General features: G+C 48.8%; 4 protein-coding genes across 6 annotated transcripts in view; 2 read left to right on the forward strand and 2 right to left on the reverse strand.

The window, feature by feature from the left end:
• The window catches only part of LOC124415018 (UPF0235 protein C15orf40 homolog), a 21,694-nt gene extending 17,260 nt beyond the window's left edge, over window positions 1-4,434 (reverse strand). The window contains exon 1 of the mRNA XM_046896250.1: window positions 4,418-4,434. The gene's annotated coding sequence lies outside the window, so the exon portion shown is untranslated. The remainder of the gene's footprint in view (window positions 1-4,417) is intronic.
• LOC124415010 lies at window positions 1,003-10,624 on the forward strand. The gene is made up of 6 exons (XM_046896236.1): window positions 1,003-1,209; window positions 5,707-5,967; window positions 6,059-6,216; window positions 6,607-7,178; window positions 7,407-9,263; window positions 9,501-10,624. Exons 2-6 carry the CDS (start codon window positions 5,730-5,732, stop codon window positions 9,562-9,564), a joined length of 2,889 nt encoding a protein of 962 aa, XP_046752192.1. The 5' UTR covers window positions 1,003-1,209; window positions 5,707-5,729; the 3' UTR covers window positions 9,565-10,624.
• The window catches only part of LOC124415011, a 22,375-nt gene continuing 11,698 nt past the window's right edge, over window positions 9,314-19,990 (forward strand). The window contains exons 1-3 of one of the 3 annotated variants that reach the window (XM_046896238.1): window positions 9,314-9,326; window positions 13,498-13,503; window positions 15,881-15,952. The gene's annotated coding sequence lies outside the window, so the exon portion shown is untranslated. Of the gene's footprint in view, window positions 9,327-13,497; window positions 13,504-15,583; window positions 15,953-19,990 lie in introns of those variants that run through there. The other 2 variants (XM_046896237.1, XM_046896239.1) reach the window with 2 other exon arrangements.
• Window positions 11,073-13,554, reverse strand: LOC124414504 (ras and Rab interactor 2-like). The gene is made up of 6 exons (XM_046895450.1): window positions 13,434-13,554; window positions 13,050-13,258; window positions 12,701-12,862; window positions 12,387-12,449; window positions 12,025-12,242; window positions 11,073-11,250 (listed from the first exon to the last, which is right to left on the reverse strand). The coding sequence occupies exons 1-6, from the start codon at window positions 13,552-13,554 to the stop codon at window positions 11,073-11,075; spliced, it is 951 nt and encodes a 316-aa protein (XP_046751406.1).

Consider the following 19,990-nt stretch of genomic DNA (forward strand, 5'->3'; position numbering starts at 1 on the left):
AATACAATCATAAAACCATTAAACGGCGAGCTTTGTTTTATTTCATTTTTCTTTTTTTTTTTTTAGCACAGAATGTTATCCGTCCGACGTGGGCAGAAATCCATTATAGATTATGTCGTAGAAATTGGCCAAAGCGCCACGGTGGAATTGAGGCAACCATTTTTAGGTACCCGCGAATTCTCCGTCCAATAAATGTGTTTTTTTTTTTTTTTTTTCATGTGTATATATATTCTCATGTTTTTTGTCTTCAGCACTCCTGTCCCTCGTGCAACAATCATCGTTGTAATTTTTCATTCGCGAAACATTTCACGAATCTATAAAGTAAGCCCTGCTTGAGAAAGAGTGAGAAAGATACAAACCGTACTTTTTACCGTCTGATCTCAAGGCCTTCAGCATCAGCATCAGCAGCAGCAGCAACAGCAACAGCAGCAAGTCTCTCAGCTCGGCGAGTCGTGAATGAATCTAGAACCTGTTCTCCTCGCCCATCGAGATCGCCGAGAGTTTTCGAGCCGCGATTCCAGCCAACTCGCGATCTCTCTCTCTCTCTCTTTCTCTCTCTTTATCTCCTTCTCTGTACAATATCGAGCTGCTCATAAATGCAGAGAAAATTTTACTTCGTACAACGTATACTCGATGCGTGCTTGATTATACCCTCGGGGGTTGCAGACCAGCTCCCCGAATCACGAACTCGCCGTTCTCCATCTTCGGGGTGGAAGTTCCAAACCCCGTCGGACCTCCACCCCCGACCAAAAACTCCCCGATAATCACGACAAGGGCGCCGCCGTCGACGCGACTGGGAAACGGGGAACAGGGTTCGGGGAACGGGGAACGGGAACGCCTTCCGGGCGAGTGAACCGCGGTGCCCCGCACCAGCTCAGTCCTCGAAGAGCTGCGGCGACGCGAGGTTCGTTCGGTACAACATCGTGAAGGAGGCCTTCGCCGGGTAGTTACCACCTGGTGCAACAGGGTGGAAAAGTGTGGATTTTTCAAGTTGTTTTTTACTGGTGTTACAGTTTTTCGTTGTTTTTTTTTTTCGCGCAGTTATAGTACCTCGGTATAATGATATAGCAAATATAAATAGTATAAAAAAAAAAGATTGGAGAACGCGATCGCACTCGGTGAGGAAATAATAAATAAATTGTAATCCTGATCGCCGCATCGAGGAGGCTGCGGAGTCGAGCCGCCGCCGCTTGAATGTTTTAGTCAAGCGTGAGTTGCTTTTTCATTTTTAATTATACAGCAATTTTTTCGTATCTCCGGCTATGCGTGCATCTTCAACTGTACACAGACTGCCGCTGGTCTGCCATGACAGTGATCGCGGCGATTTCGTTCGGAGCACGGAAGGATCGTCTATTCTCGGCCTCGCTTTTGCCTCATGACACCGTTAGAAACTGGTCGAGAGTCGTGCGGCGGGCGTGCAGAATGTGAGTACATACTTACCGAACGGAATCGCCGAATCATTATGGGTATTATGTACCGGGAGCAATTTCTGTGCTCACGCAATCTTTGTCGCGACGTTTTTACGCCGACGATGGTCTAAATCAGGAATTAAAAATCCCCTGACTGGTCGACTATGTTTAGGCAAACTCATCTCGGTGTGTGATCTTCACGGTTGTGTAGCCTACTTTCGTTAGTTGCGAGCAAACTCGATAATGAAAAATTTGATTAACCGAAGAAACCTGTTCACCTTTCGCGAACCGTTCGAGCGATGGCGATCCTTTGTGTTCACCGTCGAAACTATCGGATCGTTTTCTAAATCGGAGATATGAAACTCGGTTGGATAAGCGAAAGAAAAAATCTGACAAATCGGACGATGAGCGGAAATCCAAGTTTCACCAAAACGGAAAATGGAACCGACGAGGAATCGGTGAAAATAAATGACACAACCGGGCAACGACCCCGTGGTCGTAATGGCGTTGCGATCCACCTTGGTTCGAGGTCCTGCAGGATTCAGGGCGTTTAAAAACCGGCGTTGAATCGCCTCGACACGACGGCTGAAATAAGTTTGATAATGTTTACCGGGAGTCGTAAGAGTCACGTGATTCGTGGTGTATGTACCTTTAGGGTGTGTTTGATTCTCGAAATTCTCGGAAAGTCGTAATTCACTCACGACAATCAGTCAGTCACCTATGCACGTTGTTTATACGCGTTATTATGAGGCTGCTTCGGTTCCCTCGTCCTTCGATTAATCCTCTGGCCTCGGCGAGCGGTATTCACGCGGAATCGTTCCGCAGCTATGCGTTTTCGATTATCCCTTAGGTGCCCAAACGCCTCGCACAAACGGTTGAGCCTAACAGTTTTTCCTAATTTTTTATTTACAATTAGTAATTGCACAGTTAGTTCCAAGCCGATGTCAAAGTACGATTCTCGAAGACAATGGAATCGCAATTCAACGATTCGATAATTATACGCGTGGCTTACTTGCAGCAGAAAAGGGCCGAACAATACCGTCGACGAATTCGTCCTACTATTTCGAAAGGGATTTATAATCGTCCGAGCGACTTTATACCTGTACTAGTGAGACCGGAAAAAGGTCGTTCACCGATCGGTCGTTGGGATTAATTCGGGGTTCCCTTCGCCTGCGTCCTTTTTGTTGCCCTTCGGAGCCGCACCTGACCCTTGGGATTCCCGAAGAAAGCAGATTTGGCAAAATAAAGGAGCGGGCTATGCGGCTTCGGGTTTCTACGGCTTCGGATGTATTTTCTCACGGTGCGTTGGCGGCGGGGTAAAAATACGAGAAGCACCTTGCGCGAGTTTCGAGAGGGTCGCTTTATTCCACGTGCATCTATTAGGCATGCGTGTAGCATAATATGGCCAGTTGGACGAGCATCGAGTACGCGAGTTGGGCTATTCGGAGCGTATCCTGATGTGTGCAGACACACAACCTCCTCCTCCAGCAGCTGCGTGTGTAACACACGTGCAAAGCGCACAAGAATGGAAAATACTTTTCCATTTCTGTTCCTCTTTCTTTCTTTCTTTCTTTATCATCTTTATTTATTTTTTCTTCGTTCGCAGCCGGAGCTCGGTAGCTGGCAGACGCAGATAAACTGTGGGTGAATCGTTAAATTCAGAGCAACAACAATACCAAAGTGTAAACTAGATCGGAATACCGAACGTCTCGAGATCGCGTATCCCCTGTACTATACACAGCAATGTATCTGAAACGAAATTTGTGCCGCGTTATTTCGGTCACCGAGCGCAGCAGCAGCAGTTTCTCGTTTTCCTTTATTTTCATCTTAGAAAGTAAAACTATCGTCTCCCCTGCGCGATGTTTTAATGCACTTTCAGTGGCTGGCGCTAAGGCTGGGCGATATATCGCAAGGAATAGGTCATCGCATGTCGTTGCGACGAGTTGAAAAAGAAAGAAAAAATAACAATCCAAGGAGAGCGTGATAGTGACAAACATCGCGACCGAGATAAGGCGCGAAACGATCGTGCAAAAATAGAATAAAATTAAAAAAAAATATAAAAACAAAATCACAAATGTGTAGACGTACGTTCTTTAACTGACCGCATCTCGTTGCGAGTCATCGAGCTGTTGCACGCCAAAGATAAGCACGCGACGACGCGATGAAACTCTGACCGCAAATTTACTCGTGATTTATATCGTGATTCACTGAGGATACGGTGCTTTTGTTAACCTCGTGTTTAATACCCACGTGCCTTTGAATCATGGAAATAAACACCTTCAACAAAGATCGCGAGGGACGATTAACCCGGTTGCACAATAACACTTCCCTGCGATTCACACCGAATCATTAAATTCCGGTCGACGACTTTCGTTTCATATCCGCGTCTCGGAGAGGCTTAGTTATTATTTCCCAGACAGGGAGATTGATTGATTAATCCATTGTTTGATTAGTTGGATGATTATGTGTCACGGAAAGTCTTTGACATCAATAAAAAAATGAATAAATATAGGGGAAAAAATATAAAAATTAACAAATCAACATAACGGTGTGGTAAAGCAGAAAATTGTACCGATGTAATATCTAAATAAAATTTTACAGAACTAGAATCGCGTGAATTATAAACTAATTAGAATCCCAAAAATATTATCGTGGCGAACTTGATTAACATTATATAATTGTAAAGATTAATTCGTATGAAAACATACCTACGTAAAGTGAATTATTAAGTATTAATCGGAGATTAACCGGAATGCGGCTTGAAAGAAATCAGCGTAAAGAGAAGTTTTAAAAATTTGAGAGAGAGAGAGATAAAAAGAACACAAACTCTCCTCGGGCACTGACAGGAGCCGGCCAACTGGCTTACAATTAGTGGTGGAGTATATCCAGTAGTGCGGTCTGCAGGAGTTGGGAATCTGGTGAAACATAATAAACGTTGAGTTAATGGACAAAAGGAACTGAAGAAGAAAAAGACTCCGACAACCGTACGCGTTTTCTTATTTCCGTTTTTTTTTTTTTTTTTTTTTCCGTCTTCGTACAGAAGAACTACTAAAACTCGTCCCGAGAAGAGGAACAGCGGTGTTGCAGCCTTGCCTGCATGCACCTCGCGCAAAAGCGTGAATCTGAGGCTGTAGAACCAACAATCCGATCGAGCGGTGTAGTTTGCAGTTAGAATTTGTTAAAAACAGTCCGCGAAGCAGGTATAACTGTATTTAATTCAACCTTGCTCCTGAGAGAGGCACGGTAGGTGGGCCCGATGCGAAGAGCAGGGCAGGTAGATAGGCGAGGATTCGACTCTGGGCCTTGCCTCGGTGTTACACGCTAGCAGTGGACCGTTACGGAGGATTGCTACATCCAGAGCTCGATCTGGGGGGAAGGGAATGAAAAGAGCATGAGCAACAGGTGAACCAATTTCGTAGAGTCCGAGAGCCGCGAAGCTGACTGAATGACTGAATGACTGAATGACTGAATGAATGAATCACTTTGTCACGTAACGTCCATGGATGCCTTCGACACAATCTATATACCAGAATAAACGCGACCGGATATTCCGACTTCCTGCTGTACGCAGTAAGAACGAGAGATGCGAAGCTCGAGGTCCTCTATCTCGAATAATAGTCGTGGCGCGGCTAGTTTATTCCTGGAGCCCGCGAGCCCAGCGGCTCCCATTCTAGAGACTAAACGAACCTGAAAACCGGTCGTCGAGAAGAGAGCGAGACGCCGGATGAAACCGCTCGGTGGTTATGCCGGAGGAGGTCGGGTTCGGCTCATCGGGACGAGGAAAGATTGTCTCTGTTTTTTCTGCACCTTCGACGGCGATTTCCAGGCTCCTCAAGCCCGTAGGCTGGTTGCTGATGTTGCCGGTGCGTTTGACGGTGGGTGCGGAGGCGTCTGCTCGGGGTAAGCGAGAGCCACTCCTTCGTATTGAACTCCGTAAATTTAGCGCCTACGGTACTGCACCGGGACTCGTATGAACCCGGCTGCCCACCGTGGACATGAAGTCGCGTTTCCACACCGGGAGAACAAGGAGTTATACAGAGAGAAAGAGAGAAAGAGAGAGAAAGAGAGAGAGGGTACTGGGTTGTAGGAAGCGTTGCTAAACCGGTGGAATGCCTGGGTAGAAAGTGATTGCTTTGGATTCGACTAGCCTGCTTGCGCCTGGATTGCCGATCGGCTATTAGCGATCGGATGAACGATGCACCGTTAATCGCATCCCCGTGATTACGTTCTTTGCGTAACCGCGCCCTACTCCATGTAAGAGATAATCGCTAACAATAAACCGAGCAACTTATTTCAGCTGGAAACTGCTGAGGAGCTAGGATGCGGTTGTTCAAGAGACGCTGCTCGGATACGAGCCCGCAACTTGTCTCGGCGACACCGATTTCCCAGGATGCGGTAACGGCGGCTGTCAACGAAGACCCGGAGGAACCCGAGGCGGAAACGGACCAGGAAGTCGAGCCGGAAAATTCTGGGAGACGCAAGTCTGACACCGAGATCGTCCAAGAAGGTGGAAACCAGATGCCCACCAACCTCCAGTCCTCCAATTCGGCTCGGAAAGGTTCGTGAATTTAGCCCTTTGTAGTGAAGATCCGTAGCTCTGGCTTTCGAAATCGATCGTTCCTTTTAACGCTCATCCGATTCTGCCTCAGGAATCTCCACGTGGGGCCGGAAAGTGGGAAGACGATGGGACCAGCTCAAGAGGTCTGATAGCTCCGAGCTTCTTGCTGTATCTGGAAGAAGACGTCGACATTGGAGTCCCAACAGACAGACAGATAATTCTGACACCGTTTCTGACGACAGGCGAAAGGTGAGTGAATTGAACAAGGATCATTATTATTGATGTCTTTGTTATCGATAAGCACAATTTTCTAATCGTCAATTATTTTTTCACCTTTTACGAGATACACTCTTTGGCGATATTCAATTAACTTTTAGATTCGTCGAGCTGCGACAGTAAAAATAAAGAGCGTAAAACGTATTCACCTAATTCCAGAGTACCAAGCCTCCCTAATCAAATTCCAAGAAGCCATTGGCCTATTCCTGTACGGGCGCGTCGAAACCGGGTCAATTTATCACACTTTTAAAGCTTCCCCAGGAATTTATTGTATACATATACCTACAGTCTGAACAAGCCATTCTAATGTTTTTCCATTCCCTGTTTTTTATCATTTTTTCTTCTTCTTTTCTCTGTATTCAGAACTCTCCATCGACGATGGAATTTCTCAAGCCGAAGAGAATCTCTCGTGTGGAATCTTTGAGGAATCTCTTTCGCACTGGAGAACGGAGCACGAGTTCAGTCGCCCTTGACGCTATAGCGCGCAGCGCAACGATCAGCGAAGAAGATCCGAATTTCCTGGCGGATCGATACAGGATGGCCAAGGCATTGAGCGAGGGGAGTGGCTCGATGATGACTCTGAGGAATGTCGAGTCACGTGAGGAGGGTAGCGTCAACGACATCGGGGCGGACTACAGGGATCAGGAAACCCTCCGTGGCAAGAAAAACCACCTGAGCAGGAGCATACAGAACCTTCAGGAGCAGCAACGTGTCCTGGACTTCATACTCACCAATCAGGATATCCTGAAGACCAAAGAGGGCGAAGATCTTGCCAGGTTCACCCTCGAGGCTGCCAAACGGTGCGCTTCAAACTCCAGACCCTCTTCCATGGTCGTTGAGTCACCAAGTCACTCTGCGCCCGCGGAAAATCAAGGCCATCAGCTATCGTTGGTTAAGAGGAATCTTTTCAGTCGGCCATCAGCCTCGCGAGAAAGGTCAGTTGGAGCGAAAAGAAACTTTCCGGTTTTTAGATACTTCCCTTTAGCCGCAGAGAAGCAGAAAAAATGTTCATTAGGTTTTTCTTAAATCAATAAGTATATGAATCAGGTTTTGGGTGAATTGCATGTCGGAAAAAACGATCTTCATTGTGTAAAATTGTAAATATCAAAATGTAAAGTTGATGTCGGCAAAGTGGCTAACTGTTTTCTGCTATTTTTCAACAGTGGTGAAGCTGTCAGATCGTCCGGGTCTTCCTCGTCTTCGGCATCGTCGACAGTCTCGTCGATGACGCCTTTGAACGGATTGGAGGAACTGATGAGCGGATTAAGAGTGGGCTGTGACGAGAGCGGCTACGATTCGGACAGCACGAGAACAGGTGCAGATTCTCCGGATAGTGGAAAGTTGGTTATGCCTCTAGCGTCCTCGGGTTCGAACGCTGGATCCGAGAGGGTGAATCGGATACGAAGCTTCTCCATAACCTCGGACGATTATCACGGCATAGATTTGTCCATGGCGAGTACCCCTAAGAAGAAGAATATCAACAATAACAACAACAACCATCCTGGAAGAATAGCGGAAGCCCCGCCTTCCGAGAATTCAACTTGCGCTCAAGACGATCATCTCAACGATTCCACCACGACGCAAACCACGATACTTATGTATGGGGACCTAGACGACGACGGTGACGAGACTGACAGCTGTGACGAGGACACTTTCATACCAATATCGTCACCATCGAGACAAGATCCGCGGGACGAATTCGCCGACCGGACCCTGACCATGAGCAAAATGTCCTCGAAGAGTTCCGGGATCGGAAGTATGGTTTCGGCGAGTTTCGAGACCCCCTCAATCTCCGTGAAATCGGAGGCTCCGGTACCTTTTCCGAATCACCTAAGGCCCCAAAGTTTGCTGGGAAATCCCGGCACGCCCATTAGACCCGGGGCTAAACTGGTGCCGAGAAACCGCTGCAACTCCAATACCAGTCTTCTTCATCTGCTGGATAATGCCGCGTCCCCCTGCAAGGACAGCCCCCCTGCAACCAAAGGCCGATTGCCAGTCGATCACGTGGCCAACGTGCCCTGCTATTACAGTCCAAAGCGATCGAGATCGGGCCTCGATTCCGAGGAGAATGCGGCTAAGCGTCAGGAGCAAGACTTCTCGTCTGAGGCAACGACGTCGAGTACGAACCCCACTAAGGGGCTGGTGCGCCGGGAGTTGAAGACCATGAAGCTGCTCGTCGAGAGGCCAGGTGGTCTCGGGGTCGCCGTCGAGAAGCGGGAGGCCGCGCGGCCGTTTTACGTCGTCTCGAAGGTCGACGCCGACGGGGAGGCAGCCAAGGGTGGGCAGATAAGAGTCGGCGACGAAATCGTCAGGGTCTGCGGTCGCCGTCTACGCGGAATGTCAGCGGCCGAGGCGCGCACCGCGGTCCGAAGTTGTTCGGGGACCGTGGAACTCCAGATAGCCAGAGAGCCCTCCTTCGCCTTCGGCGAGCTCGGCGACACCTGGGGCGACGTCGTCATGTCCCGTGCTCGCAGCGAGTCAGACGTCTGGAAGCTGAAACGGCCGAAGTCCGAGGCCGATCAGGCCCAATGCGAGGTGGTCGGGGCCTTGACCAAGGACGGGAAGACCGTTTCCGTGAACACGATGGACCAGCTCGAACCACTCGAGAAGCCGGCCTCCCCCACCCCCGCCAAGACACTTACTGGAATGAAGAAGTTCCAGGTGGTTAAGAAGCGGAACCAGAACATGGCCGGCGCTACTTGCGGACGACGTGCCACTAGTCTCTCGGTAAACCTGCTCACTGTCACCCTGAAGAAGGGTGCTACCAAGAAATTGGGCTTCTCGATAGTCGGTGGATCGGACAGCTCCAAGGGATCTATGGGGATCTTCGTCAAGGACGTGATGCAGGGCGGACAGGCTGCCGAGGAGGGCACTCTCAGGGCGGGGGACGAGGTTCTCGCCATCAACGGACTACCCATGAACGGACTTACTCACGCCAAGGCCCTCCAGGCATTCAAGGCCGCCAAGCCTGGTGACTTGATACTCCACGTTGGACGCAGGGATCCGACCCACAATAAACGGTTCTTAAACAATTCCCGACGCACTCTGCTCGCCTGTTGCGATAACGAAGCCATTAGTTGTTGGTCAGTCAGCACGCCTTCCTCCCGTTCTAATCGCTCTTTATACTTAACGTTCTCCGACACTCACACACGCTTTATCTGCTACTGCTTCTGCTTTTTAATTTTACGGTATCTGTAATTAAGTCTGGTTGACGGTTCATTCTTTTATGTTTTTTTTCCCTTCTTATCTCATTTCAGATATATCGTTCAATGCAAGTCCTACGACGCTCTGGACAAACTGTCGGATTGTGACGAGGAATAGACCAAGGAGCAGCCAAGTCAACCGACTACTTCACCGAGATTATTGTTTAGTTTTTGGCGACGAAGATTCGTGGTTTTTTTTTTAACTTAAATTTCAAACAAAAGTTGACTGCTTTTTTTTCAACTGTGACAGAGGAGATGATGATGATGATATTATTTACAACCGTGTCGATACGGTGTCATTCTGATTTTTGTTTCTTCTTGTTTTCTTTTTTATTGCGTCGAGGCTTGAGATTGAAACTGAATTATAATACATGTATAGAGAGACATAGATTATGTTATCGAAGCTACGTTAAATTCACCTTGGGACAAGTAGGTGTCTTTTATTTGTATAGTTTACGTTAATTATATCAAGCCGAGGACTTGACTTGACCATGTGATACTTGACTGTTACTCATGAAGCGAGATTTGTCTCTTGATCTTAGGAGCGTGAAATTGATTCGATTAATTGGAGAATTTGTCAAGGTGACGATGTTACGTCAGAGAATCTCGCGAGATGTTTAAATTGACAAAACATGGTTTGAATTCTTCATTCCTATCGTGTTGATATACCCAATCAGTAATTCGTGCGTATTTCGGTTTCGACCAAAGTGTTATTTTTTCAGTTGGATAACGGCGATGACATTTTTTTTCTCTCTTACTCAAGTCTTTGCATCTTTCGATATGACGATCGATCAACGGATCGGCAATAACTCGTTGAAGGCATGAAGAATTTATTTCGCTGCCATTTCTTGCTAGACGCGTTGAACTAGCTGATTGGGATATGGTCGGCCATAAAGCAGTTTACCTTTATCACGTGTTTCGTAATTCTTGAAATACTATTGTTTCTGTGTTTAGAGTGAAATCTGCGTACATTTTTATTTTCAAAATGCAATCATCGATTATTTCCTGTATCTGTACATATACATACGTACATTATATACTACATACATATATTATAATATATATATATATATATATATATTATATTGCATATTATACATATTATAATATATGTATGCATATATCGATCGATCGATGAAGAGGCAAAACAACTTGCGTAATGAAACCGAAATACATTTTTTCTCATAATAATTACTTAACAAGAGATATACCTATATTAGTTAAATTTACTAAGACTGACATTACAAATGTCTACCTGAATAAAATCTGTGATACAAACAGTAGTCACTAGTTATTATATAATATAATATCGTACAAATGGTGTTCAATATACGTGGTATCCACGGTATAGAAATAATAATGATAATAACAGTAACAATAATTGTGTTGTATTTAACAGTGAAAATAAAGTAAAAACAATGGAATACCGTTTGTCGTTTCGTCTATTTTATTTTCAAGTAAAATTTCTGCAATCGTTTATTTCAAGATCCTCTACTCCTCATCAATCGAAGAAAATACGTAATCGAAGAACCACGCATCAATAATTTGATACAGATTATAATTGCACACACGTCATACTCGGAGTCATGAATTCCCGTTTATCATAGTAAAATTTTCGTGCCTTGACTATCCTCTGGGAGGTAAGTATTTCCTGCTCTGCATCGGCGGAGACGGTAAAGGCGAATAGGTTCTCGGCGGTGGTGACGGGGCTGGGATTCTCGGGGGCGCAGCAGTCGGATAATTATAACTAGGTGTCGATGCTGACGCGGTCGACTGTGAACGAGCGATTGCCACGGATGGTATTCTATTGAATCCAGAATTCACTGATGCACTCGCACTTGCAGAACTGGATGCACTTGCTGGGCCGGATCGAATGGGGGGCAGGTATGTTGGTGCTGGTGTTGATATTGGACGTGGAGTTGGTCTTGGGGTTGGTGGTGGAGGTGGTGGGGGTGGAGGTGGTGGTGGGGGTGGAGGCGGAGGAGGAGGTGGTGGAGGAGGCGAGGGTGAAATAGTTGGAGGTAAATATGTTGGTGGAGGCGGAGGTGGTGGTGGGGGTGGGGGTGGAGGAGGAGGCGGAGGAGGTGGAGGAGGTGGAGGAGGTGGAGGAGGTGGAGGAGGAGGAGGTGGAGGAGGTGGAGGAGGTGGAGGAGGTGGAGGTGGTGGAGGTGGTGGAGGTGGTGGAGGTGGAGGTGGTGGAGGTGGTGGAGGTGGTGGAGGTGGTGGAGGTGGTGGAGGTGGTGGAGGTGGTGGAGGTGGTGGTGGAGGTGGTGGTGGAGGTGGTGGAGGAGGTGAGGGCGGAAGAGCTGGAGGCAAATATGTTGGTGGAGGTGGTGGTGGAGGTGGAGGTGAAGGCGGGGGCGGGGGCGGGGGCGGGGGCGGGGGCGGGGGCGGGGGCGGGGGCGGGGGCGGGGGCGGGGGCGGGGGCGGGGGCGGGGGCGGGGGCGGAGGTGGAGGTGGAGGTGGAGGTGGAGGTGGAGGTGGAGGTGGAGGTGGAGGTGGAGGTGGAGGTGGAGGTGGAGGTGGAGGTGGAGGTGGAGGTGGAGGTGGAGGTGGAGGTGGAGGTGGAGGTGGAGGCGGAGGCGGAGGTGGAGGTGGCGGAGGTGGAGGATAGTTGTAAGCAGGGGGCTGAGGGTAATTATAGCTGGGATAATTCTGCACCGGTGGTGGTCCGTATTCTTGAGGCGAGGGTAGAGAGAATTCGACCTTTGGTCTTTCGTAGGAGTAACCAGCCTGCCTGGAGATCCTCTGGTGGCCAAGGCAGCGCGTGCAGTTGATCAAAAGCAGTATCCCAAACTTCACAGGGAGAGAGAAAATGAAAAAGTAATGACAAAAACAAAAAACGTAACGACAAAAAAAAAAAAATCCACAAAAAACTAGAATGAACAAACTTCGATGTTGAAAAGCAAAATTTGCAAGACACTGCCGGGAGCTACTCACCCATTGCAATGACGGCATAACAATCTCGTATGATATAACGCCAGGTAGACACCATCTCCGGAGCTTTTATACGAAAAGTTCGCGCGTCGACGGGTGCAAATAAATTACACCTCATCTCAGAACTAAACCGCAAAACTGATGACGTTCTATTAATTCTTATCATCAAGCGGCTCCACGTTGCTCAAGGTGGTGTTTCCGATTTCTTTTTCACGTTTTTAACCCCCGACTGTGAACGGCTCCAGGTTTTACATCGCTAGCAGAAAATTGCGACAGAATCGTCCTGTATTCCGGCGACTGTCACGAGCAGAGCTTACCTCACTCCTCGCAATCCTCGTTCCTGCAGCAGGTATTTCAACGCGTGGCGCCGTGGCGTCAGAGACGCTGCCTTCGTAATTGCTATTTAATCGATGTGGGTTTGACAATTGCCCGGAGGACACGGCTGTGGAGATGACTCGAGGAGACCCGAGACCCTGGGGCTACTTAATGCTCGGAGACAGCAGTCCAGAAGAAGGAAGAGAGGAGGAAGAGGAGGCTGCAGGAGGTACATTTACGCGGGGAATCTCATGATGCGGCCTCTCTCGCGGCGAGGAGTAGGTATAATTGGTTTAATTTACTTAATGGTGGTATTAGCCGCTCGTTTCCTTTTCTCGGAATCACACATACCTGCCTACTGTTGCCATTGCAGGGAGTTAGGATTGGCGCGCGGATAAATACCGCGAGAGAGAGAGAGAGAGAGAGAGAAAGAATCGGCTGTGTATCTTCGATGGAAATTTTCCGTCCCGCGTCGACGTTGAGACCTAGACGTCGAGAAACGTGGAAAAGGGCCGTTTGGACGAGGTACGAGGAGCCAGCCGGAAGGGAACTGACTAGCTCTGCGGACAAATAAAGAGAAAGCGAGAAGTGCGGACAAAGAAACGGGACAAAAAGGCCTCGGAATAGAGTTTGAGAGAAAAATGAGGCCTCATAGGAGAGAAGGAGAAAAACAAAGAGACATGCATGCATCGGGCGACGGACGGGTGACTGAACCGTTTGCCCGTGTGTACATACGGCGAGTGGATGAGGTGAGAGGGAAAAAGAAAAGGTGGAGAAAGAGCGGCCTCCTAGGCATCAGGACCGCGTCGGTGTTGGCCGAGGAGTCACAACCTACTCCAGAGTACTCTGCAATCATTGGCACGAGAACTCGGGATGAAGGCAGCAGGCTGTCCGGCGGTCTCTCCCGGTTAGCCAGGATCACGCGAACTGGCTCTATTATCCCTGAGCTATCTCGAGTGTCGGGGGGCGGCAGATGGCCGGCGACGCGACGGTGAAACGCGAGCTTTTGTGCACTCCTGCAAGCGCAGCACCCTCTACCAAATCGGCCGAAAACCGCGAGGCGTCGCTGTCGTCGTTGGACGATGATCGAGGATCGAGGATCGAGAGATCCAGCCACTTATCGCTTCGTCCTGCGGCGTAACGCCGATCGCCCCAGGCTCAGGTAGCATTTCTCGATCCGTCCCGGCGGACCGTCGGATCACGGCGCATTTGAAGTAGAAGTGAAGCCAGCCGCAGGTTACCCGTAAGGCGTAATCATAGGCCAATCAACCTGGATCTAACCATTATATTCTTGTTTTATATTTTTCTTACCAGTCCCGGATCAATTTCGACTACTCTGGGTCCACGGCGGTGCGCCACGAACAACCTGGTTCCTCTCCTTCTTTACTCCGTCGCTTGGAATCGCGGGTCGTCGGATCGACGAGCGAAGCATGCGGTACGAGCCGGCTGGCGTAATGCTTCGCGGTAATACCACGTTATTTTCCTCATAATACCACGCAATGGGGTAAAACGGGTTAATAGAATCGTGGCCGACCGGGTCTCCGCCTCCGGCGGTACCGTGGCACGAGAAGGATACCACCTGTCGCAGGTATTATTGTAACAGGGTGCATCTGTGATCGGCAGCCAGTGAATTTCATCGATGAAAATACGGACGCATGGAATTAACGACGCCTCGGTGCTTGCTTCTTACTTCTCAGTTCTCACCGTTTTCAAATTTTCACCTGCGGCGTCGTCGCGTCGGCTGCTCGGCTTACCCACCCGTGTAATTATTGCACAAATAGGCATATTGCGAGAGAGGAGAGAATGTATGAAACAATAAACCAGGAATTCGCGCATTTCACCCGTGTACCTATTTAAGTATTTATCCGTCGTTAACGCCGGGGGTCCTAGAGCGACGCGGGAATTCTCTTCACAGGTAAAAATTAAAGAAAGCACTCATCCCTCTCCCGGTCCTTCTCCTCCTCCTCATCCTACAATCCTACGCCTCAATTAGATACGCCAGGGCACTCCGCTAGTGAAAACTGATTAGGTTATACCTGCCTGCCTGCCAGTCTACCATACCTTTCCAATTCCTACGCGTACACGCTACGCGGAATTATTAATGATCCTGCATCGCGTGGCCAGGAGAGTTCCATCAGTGCAAAGGAGCCAACGCGGCGAAACACACACCTGGAATCATATAGTATTTTCCACGAAAGGGATGGATCTCATCATTGAACAGCTTCATCCAGCAGATTGCCAAGACTGGATTATTCTTACAGCCTAACCCTGTACTTTCGTATAATCAGGTTGGAGATTCTCGGTGTACTTTTTCAGGCCCAAAATGCGAGAGCGGCCGAAAACGGGTGTCAGAATCCACGAGGCGAAGAAAGCACGAAGACGTTTTGGACGACTGGCCGAGCATTGACGAATAAAAATAAGATGATTCCACCTCCTCATAGACATGTTTAAGAACTGACTCAAGTCGACTAGACTTCGTCATTAGAAGCTATTAGTCAGTCTACTTCCACATAGTCTCCCCGCAGGCTTCGCGGCGTAGAAAACGAGCCTGTAGCTGAAGGGGAAACCTGTAGCAAAAGCAAAGCTCCAAAGTCTCTCCATCCTCTATGAAAACGGTATCCAGGTGTTAATTCTGCAGACATCTTCGTGAGTGACTAGTGCATGAGATTGCAGGATGGAGCGGGGGCGGGAGAAGATCGGCCAGCAATGATCGCGCCTGGGGGGCGGGGGTGGGACCGAGTAAACATGCGGTTTTGGGTTCATGTCGGTCATGTCGTGGCCTAGGGGCGGCAGAGTGGGGTGGGTTGCTCTGGTGGGGGAAAGCACGACACACCACGGTCTCTCTACGTTCCCCGTGCTCTGCCGCGTTGCGTTGCGGACAGTCTGCGCTGGTCTGCGCACGGCATTGATCGAGGTCGCACGGGTTCCCGGCCGCTCGTTTTCTCCTTTACACTCGCCTTTTCCTCCCGCTTGTACCCACGCTAATCGCGATATATACCGTTTGTTGTGTGCCTTTAATCCCGTTAACGAGGAGACCGAGCAACCCCCGCGCTTTGGTCCAAGGGGTCAAAGTTCGCGCCGCGTGTGAGTACAAGTACAAGTACCTACGTCACGCCGATCGAGTGCGGACGACTCTGTTTACACGTGAGATCCGTTAACGATTAGTTGTTATCATCGTAGAGGAGTGTAATATACCAGAGGAAAACAAAGGTACCCGTCGTCATTGGTGATGGTGACGAACTAGGCAAGGATCGGTAAGTAGTACCGCGTTCTTCGCGCATTGTTGTCGTCATTCTCACTGTGTGTGTTTGTTGGACAAACGAATGCCAGAACGTTGACGAGGTTCGAATTCGGATGCGATTATACTGTATGTACCTACTCTCTGCTGCGGGATACGTTCGTAGGTATAATATGTATATAGACGTGTGGGAGAGTTGAGAAGAGATGCAAAAAGGGAGGTGAAAAAAGAAACGTAACGCGAAGAGAGATAAAAGAATTTTTGTTAAAAATAAACACCACCCGCTCGTAAATCATTCGCAAAGTACAATAATATGGAGAGGAAAAGAAGGAGGAGGAGGAGGAGGGGTTCCTGGGTCATAAACCAAATCGCATTGGGTGACCTCAACTGACCCGGGCTTTTGTGCGATACTTTAACGTTCATTTCTCGCACATATCCATCGTTCTGCGGGACTCTCGAAGGCGAACCCCTACAGTGAATTATTCTTATTTTTTTCTTTCCGTTTATTTATTTATTTATTTTTTTATTCATTTTTTCGAGTGTAAGGACTAGACGCGAGTCCGTCGCGTACTTACCCTCAGCCTGCGAGGTGATCTCGAGGCGAGTGAGGTGAGCCCGAGGTTTGAAGAAGCATAGAGGATGGCCTTGCATCGTACAAAATAATCAAGCGGCGTGTCTGACTGCATAGCTGCATATGATAATGCCATCTCTCGCCTCCGCGCGACGCACCGTGTGTGTAGCAGCAGAAGCACTGGCAACGGCAGCTCTCCTCTCCTCTCCTCTCCTTCTTTCATTGGGAAATTAATAGGCAGGTAGCCGGATCGGACGGCTAATGGGCCGAGCATTCGTCGCTACAATTATTATACCCGCTATATACCTACCTTGGCTTATCTCTCTTTCTCTCCCTCCCTCGCGTACTCTTGTAAATTGTTTTCCTGCCACGGTGCTCTTAGGGGACCCTCCGTCCCAGAGCAAGCACGAAATAAACGCCTCTCTCTCTTTATTTTCTCATTTCACATAATTTAAGTTATTTCTTTTTTTTTTTCTTGTCTATTTACTTTTTTGGATTAACTTTTTGTCGTTATGCATATTATGCGTACTCGTCCAACATCCTTATGGACATAATAAATCCATCTAGAGTCGTTCCATTCTCGTTTCACAAGTCCCATTCAAAATTCATCGCCTCACGACGATGATCGTCATGTTCAACGGACCAAAGGAAAGATCGTTTCTTCCCAATCTCCGTGGGCTTGAGAGCTCCACCGATATTTCGCAGACGGCTTGTTGGCACTGACCATATTTTCACGAAGAGTCTCAAACCATGATCGATTAATAGCGATGGGGTACGTTATTGGGGGGGAGAAACGTGCTCTAGCAGCTATAACGAAATAATTTGAGCAATCGTCGTTTAGAGCGTTTCTAATTAGAGTTAATCGAAATGGCAACTGAGACGGAGGCAGGTGCGCGGGTTTCGCTTTAATCGGAATTACCGACGTAAGCGTAAACGCCGACGAAGGCGGATGAGCCACCTTGCGTTCTTTTTCACTCGACCAAAAACATCGCCTCCTCTCTCGGAACTGTCATCGAGGCAAATTCCACGGCGTCGAAAGTATTTCGCGCCGATTCCGTCGCACACGGGAGAGCCGAATGGCACCTTATATCCTCCTCCTCCTCCTCCTCCTCCTCCTCTTCGCGCGGAGGTTGCAAGTATATTGTCGCAATTAAAATTCACTCGGACGTGACCCGACGGGCGCCTCTCGGCGCTTCTCAAGCCTCCCAAGGTAGGAAGGTAGGCGGTGAGCAGTCGTTACCCCGGAGGTAGGTACCGATAGTACCCTGCAGTTTCATACCGATACCGTCTAGTACTACAGGCGATCCGGTCCACCGAAGATTCAGCGCTCCATGGAGCGTGTCTGGAACCTATTAGGATCGTCTATCCGGCCGCTCCGCGATCCTAAAACAATACGTTGTTTCGTTCGAGTCTCTATAACGCCTCCTGCAACAGGTGTATCAATCGCCTGCCTTTGTCTCGTTCCAATCCCATTCTCATTTCCGTTTAAAAGTTGAGATTCTTTGGTCAAGAATCCAAGATCCGAAAGGCATAACTTCGGGACTATACTGGTCAGAGACCTAAGAGATTGAAATTTTCTCTCGTGATTTCGTCCTGCGATACATTGTTGGCTGAACAAGACTCCGGCAGGAGGAAAGGATGTCTGCCAAGCTAAGGTGAGGCGGGGGATTCGGGAAGGAGGTGGAGGTATCGGATGTTGAGCGACAGAAGGGTACCGAGCCTGGTCGACCGGGTCGAAGGACGCTCGCAGGACTGTGCTCAACGTGGGCTGACAGTCGTCGCGGTTCGAAAACTTGACCGTCCTGACACGCAGACGGGGGTATTGCACACGGGCCCCATGAACCGCAAGAGTCGGCCCGCGGGCCCCGCGCCCCCCACTGGACTCATAAAAGTTTATCATGCGACCGAGTCACGCGCGATCTCGAAACGAGTTTTTTTCAACGCTTCAGGATATCGAGGATCGACGTTTCCCCGTTTATTATCGAGGGGGCCTAGCGGGGGCTGAAACAGGACCAAGTCGTCCAGGAAAGGACGCGAAAGTTGGAAAAGGATCAGCGGTTCATCGGTTCCGAAAAGGTTGACGACGGAACGAATTACCTTCGAAACGATGCGAATCGCTTCGGACAGTTGTGATCTCCTTTTCCATCGGGTACAGGGTGAACACGCATTCGCCTTTCATCGTCGCCACGATATCGCGTAATAAAGAAAATAAGATCGCGTCGTGTCGAGGGGACGGGATAGGCAGCAAGAGGGGGGAGGGAGGGAGGGAGTGAGTGAGGATCCTGTGGTCGCCGTAGATGGTTCGATCTCAGCGTTTCTGTATTGCCCCGGTGGATTGACGGGAGTAAGTAGAAGCAGTAGCTGCAGCAGAGCTCGAGGGGACTACCTGAGACTAGTTCGTCGGAGAAGCCAGCCAACGGCTAGACAAAAACTAGGATATGCCTAGATGGTGGCGAGCCACCTCCCCGGAGAACGGGAAAGGGGGGTAAGGAGGAGGAGGAGGAGGAGGAGGAGGAGGAGGAGGATGAGGAGGAGGTGCGGAGGAACTCGGAGTAACGCGGAGTCAGAAGCTGCGGAGGTCGTCGCATGTACGTGTGTGCGGGGACCTGAACACCGTGTCGATGCCGGAGTGCACTGAACTTGGCAAGAAACCCAAGGTTGCGTGGCTTAATGATCTAGTTTCTTCTTCTTCTTCTTCGTCTTCTTCTTCTCTTCTACTTCTCTCAAAAGATATGATTCACCATTATGCATTCACGGGATCCGCGGCCGGCTGACTGATCGCCTCTCTCGCTTACCACGTTCCTCTCTTCGTGACCGAATGCGAGTCCAAATTTAGCGCCTACTTTAAAGGAATTCCTACGTAGAGCTTAAAGATAATAAACTAGGTTCTATCTCAATACGATATCAAATCCCAATTTAACCCTAAAAATGTCCGAAATTTACCGATTTAACCAAGTGTAGACTCAAAGTCTATGTATGTTTAGAACCTCCTTTAACCCTCCGGAGGTTGGGTATGATTACAGTTCGAATTCGGTACTTAATTTTCAAATAATATTCAAACTTATCAATATTATGTCGGAACAGCCCTCGGATTATTCATTGTGAATAATCTATAGAGGAGGAGTTACAGATCCAATGGAGAAGTTGTAGACAGGATAGCGTGAAACTGAGAGAGTCAAAGTAGGACATGTTCTTAAATTTCTCGGACTTGGAGGGTCACGTAGAATTTCTGTGTTCAGTGTCCTTTAAAGTAGGGTCACATGACTTTTGAAATGTAGGCGCTAAATTTCGACCCAGGAATCAGCTAGGGTCTTCGATTTCGGGAGACGCACAAAGAGAGGAAGAGAGGAAGAGAGGAAGACAGGCAGACTCTCCCCTGATCCCGGTTTGTGGCACGACTATGTCCCGGTAATACCCGTAATACCTGCCCGCCTGTATAGGTACGTCTGTTACAACCACAACTGGCTTTCATCGGTACTATTG

Source organism: Diprion similis, chromosome 14 (genome assembly GCF_021155765.1).
Source record: "Diprion similis isolate iyDipSimi1 chromosome 14, iyDipSimi1.1, whole genome shotgun sequence".
NCBI lineage: Eukaryota > Metazoa > Arthropoda > Insecta > Hymenoptera > Diprionidae > Diprion > Diprion similis.

Excerpts from the sequence above, each read along its gene's own strand:
- LOC124414504 (XM_046895450.1), bottom strand. The coding sequence starts at position 13,554 with ATGATTGCAGAGTACTCTGGAGTAGGTTGTGACTCCTCGGCCAACACC. Across the intron at positions 13,259-13,433 it reads TCTCACCTCATCCACTCGCC|AGCTAGTCAGTTCCCTTCCG; the intron begins GTATGTACACAC and ends ATTTGTCCGCAG. Across the intron at positions 11,251-12,024 it reads CCACCTCCACCTCCGCCTCC|AATACCATCCGTGGCAATCG; the intron begins GCCTCCACCTCC and ends TGGATTCAATAG.
- LOC124415010 (XM_046896236.1), top strand. The coding sequence starts at position 5,730 with ATGCGGTTGTTCAAGAGACGCTGCTCGGATACGAGCCCGCAACTTGTC. Across the intron at positions 6,217-6,606 it reads TTTCTGACGACAGGCGAAAG|AACTCTCCATCGACGATGGA; the intron begins GTGAGTGAATTG and ends CTCTGTATTCAG. Across the intron at positions 9,264-9,500 it reads GATCCGACCCACAATAAACG|ATATATCGTTCAATGCAAGT; the intron begins GTTCTTAAACAA and ends ATCTCATTTCAG.